This window comes from Onychomys torridus, chromosome 16 (genome assembly GCF_903995425.1).
Source record: "Onychomys torridus chromosome 16, mOncTor1.1, whole genome shotgun sequence".
Classification (NCBI taxonomy): domain Eukaryota; kingdom Metazoa; phylum Chordata; class Mammalia; order Rodentia; family Cricetidae; genus Onychomys; species Onychomys torridus.
Window position 1 is genome coordinate 65,878,183 of NC_050458.1, and position 3,696 is coordinate 65,881,878.

Below are 3,696 nucleotides of genomic sequence, written 5' to 3' on the forward strand. Positions count from 1 at the left end.
GCACCTGCCTCTGGGGCGCACATACCAGTGGGCTCTGGGTTCAAGAGTCCCCACCACGCCCCTTACGGATTGGTAAGCAGCTTCCTAGCACCGAATGGATACAAGAGCGTGTCCAAAAGTGTGGCTCGGCGGGCGGGCGCTCTGGGGACCCCTGGCCGGCTCCCGAGGCCCACGACGCCCGGCTCCATCCACTCGGCGACACACTGCGCCCTCCACAGCCTTTGGAAACTTAATAGTGGGGCGGCTGCTGTGGGGGCGCTGCTCTGGGGGGGGAGGGTCCCTGCGGCGCCCAGGCGGGGGGCAGGAGCGGCTCTGCTTCCCAGCCGCAGGGCGCGGGGGCAGGCCTGGGCGGGCGGGGGGCGCAAGGCCGCGCGGGGTCGCCGTCGCCGCCGGTGATCCACAGCGTGAGCACAGTGATCATCGCCCCGGTGCCCAGTGCGCCCACGAAGCCGGCAAGGAGGCCGAGCGCCAGCGGCCCGACCCAGGCTGCTGGGCTTCGCGTGTACGGGGGCTGCGGCAGGCGCTCGACGATCAGCTCGAGATCGTCCCAGGAGGGCACGGAGACCGCGGAGCGACGGTCGCGCGGGGCCGGGGCGGGGCCCGGGGCGGGGGCCGGGGCCACCGGCGGCTGCAAGTAGTTCTCACCCGACCTGCGCAGCTGCAACGTCGCCTGCTGGTGGAGGTTCTTGGCCAGCTCCCGCGCCACGTCGGGGCGGCCGCTGCGCCGTAGGGCCCGGGCCACGCGGTCCCACGACAGGGCCGGGGCCTTGGCGGCCAACCAGGATGCCAGCGCCTCGCGGCAGCCGTCGGACACCTCGCTGGACCTGGCTGGCGCACCCTCCGGTCCCTCCGACGGCTGCCTGGCTGCCGCCCTCCGCCGTTGCCCCACGGTGCCCTGCGCTCCAGGAGAGGGTGTGGGCAGCTTGGGCCGGGCCAGCCAGTCCTCAGATAGCCGGGCGAACTCGGCGTCCACGTCGGGCTCAGGCGCCTCGAGGAGCGATCGGAAGTGGCTGCACTCCTCTGGGGTCAGCAGCTCGGACAGGCGGACCGCTGCGTGAGGGCCCATGGCGTCCAGCGCGCCCGCGGGGGCCAGCGCCAGGTTGCAGAGCGCCAGGACCAGCGCCCACGCCATGGTTCGGCCTGAGGGAGGGGTTCCGAATGCCGCGAGGCTGGGGATTGTGGCGGCGCAGAGGCGAGGGACATTCGTGGAACGCGGACGCTCCTGCCAGAGAGAAGTCAGCCACCGCGCGGGGGGCCACAGATCTGAACGCTCAGAGTCACGGGGAAAGCGGCTCCTAGCAGCCCTCGGTGGAGGGCGGGGATTGGGTGGCAGTCCGGGCCTTATATTCAAGGGCCTAATCTAACCCCACTGAAACCCTAGTCTAATTCAGCAGTGTCCCAATAGTGACCAGCATATTCGGCAAAGGTTTGTTGACTCAGTGTGTGAATTCTTGTGAAGCAGGCCCTGTCCACAGCCACCTGTCCACCTACATGCAGGGGCTTGAGGGTAACAGGGTAGGTAGCTCAGGGTCCCGCCTAGCTCCTCCAACCCCAGGTCTCCTCACTCCTGTCCCCATTTTATGCTCTTGTAACAAACATGAACCATGTCAACAATGCCCTCTCCAGCCTCCATGTTTTGCTGACCTCTACCCCTCTTATCTGGGAAGGTTCCTGACTTGTCACTTGTGGGTACTTTTTTTTTTTCATGTGTCTGTGTGTGGTGTGGGGGCACCTGTGTGTGTACTAGTACAGGCCTGAGGCTGACGGGCTCGATCACTCTGCCTTATTCACCAAATCAGGGTTTCTCAGGTGAAGCCAGAGTTCACTGATAGGGTTAATCCAGCTAGCCATCTTACACTGAGGGAACCCCTACTTCAGCCTTCCAAAGGCTGGAATTACAGGTGAGCTGCCATATCAACCCAGCATTTCCATGGGTGCTGGGGATCCAAACTCTAGTCTCCACATCTGCATGGTAAGCACTCTGCCTGCTAATCAATCCATCTCCCCAGCCCTCTTGGACACTCTTTTATTTCCCCCCTTGTTTTTCAAGACAGGGTCTCTCTGTGTAGCCCTAGCTGTCCTGGAACTCACTCTGTAGACCAGGCTGGCCTTGAAGTCACAGAGATCCTGCCTCTGCCTCCCGAGTGCTGGGATTAAAGGCATGTACCATCACCTCCTGGCTCCCCTTGGGCATTCTTGAGAGAAGCCCTGTGTTCTTCATTGGACTACTCTTCTAGAAATACCAGGGTCTACTCAACAGAAGTCCCCAGTGACCGTATCAAAACCAAACAACTGTGCCAGCTGTGAGAAGATTCCTAAGATCCACCACTCGCAGCACCCTTACCTACCTCTTATAGGTATTTATTTATATGGTCTGTTTGGAAGACTGTTCCCACTATGGGTTCTCAGGGGTGTTCTTGGAAGCTTGGTTTTATTCAGCACCCCACAATGTCATTATTCAGTAGGTACATGATAAACTGCAGGAAGGCACATCTGGACCGCCAAGGACCAAAAGGCAGGGTTCTTTGAATCCTGGAAATAGTCAACTTGTCTCTCTGGAAGCTGCTTCTGGCTTTGCCTCCTGTGCACATCTAGTGAGAGGGAGCCCAGCATACTTCCCCTTGGCCTGTGGCAGGCAAAGCCCTGGGATAGCGATAGCAGTGAGTCCCAGCCTCTCCACAGAGCTCCACAGTGCCCCTAACTTTCCCATCTCTTAGTCTATCATGAGCTGTCAAAGATAATTGGGACTGAAAGACTTCGAGGAAATGGACAAAGGGCTTCATGTATCCCGAAGCACTGGGCTTTGAATGTCTCCACACCTTGCCCTCTGCCTTGTGGAAGACAAGTATGACCCTCACCTCAACCAGGGCTGCAGTCGGTCGTGCTCCTGAGGGCCCCTCTTCCTCTTCAGCTCCCTTCATGTTCACACGTCACTCACTGCTCCGCGGACTTCAGAGTCTAGGGCTACAGTGAATCAGCCAGGAAGGATTTTTATGTGACCTCAGGCCAGCAATGGACAACCACTGGTATGGAGTGAACAGCAACGCCCCGTCACCTTTTGCTAAAGAAACAGAAACCCAGAGCCACAGCCAGGGTAGCCAACCTGAGTAGCCAACCCTCCCCACATCCCACTACCCCCAAGAAATCCTCCAAATACCACACGTCATAGCTTTAATACTGTGTAATATTTTCTCTTAAAATACAGTCTCTTCTGAGGTAGACAGACCACAACTGCAGAGCATTATCAGACAGGAGATAAATATGTCCATGTACAACACACAGCAAAATGAGGTAGAAATGGTTACAGCTGAAGGAGAGGATCCCAACCCAACCTTAGCGGAGGGAGTGGACGGCCGGTGTGCCCTCCCCTGCAGGGCACGCTGCCCCTCCCACGCTCCACCCCTGGATTCTTTGGTATGCCCCCAACATTGCTAGAGCTGGACCCGCCCTGCCATCCTGCCCCGTGCTCATGAGGTAGGTGCTGCAGCTGGGGGCTGTCTTCTTGTGCAAAGCTTCCAAACCTGGGAACACAAAGGGCCCAGCAAAGTAAGTGTAGGGACCCTGGGGATTGGCCCTCGAACTCCTACCCAGCCCCCTAGAGGTGCTGCGGCTTGAAGGGACAGCTGGGTCCCCTACTTCACTTCCCTGCCCCTCTACCCCACACCCCACCCCCAGACCTGAGAGAACTCCTTTACT

At 59.5% G+C, this 3,696-nt stretch overlaps 1 protein-coding gene across 1 annotated transcript; it reads right to left on the bottom strand.

Annotated features, from left to right (window-relative positions):
- Positions 1-370: 370 nt before the first annotated feature.
- LOC118596754 (transmembrane and death domain protein 1-like) lies at positions 371-2,921 on the bottom strand (the record flags this gene model as incomplete). Its single annotated transcript, XM_036207634.1, has 2 exons — positions 2,859-2,921; positions 371-1,222 (listed from the first exon to the last, which is right to left on the bottom strand). Coding segments are annotated over exons 1-2 (915 nt in total), but the record flags the coding sequence as incomplete, so codon positions are not given.
- Positions 2,922-3,696: the final 775 nt, after the last annotated feature.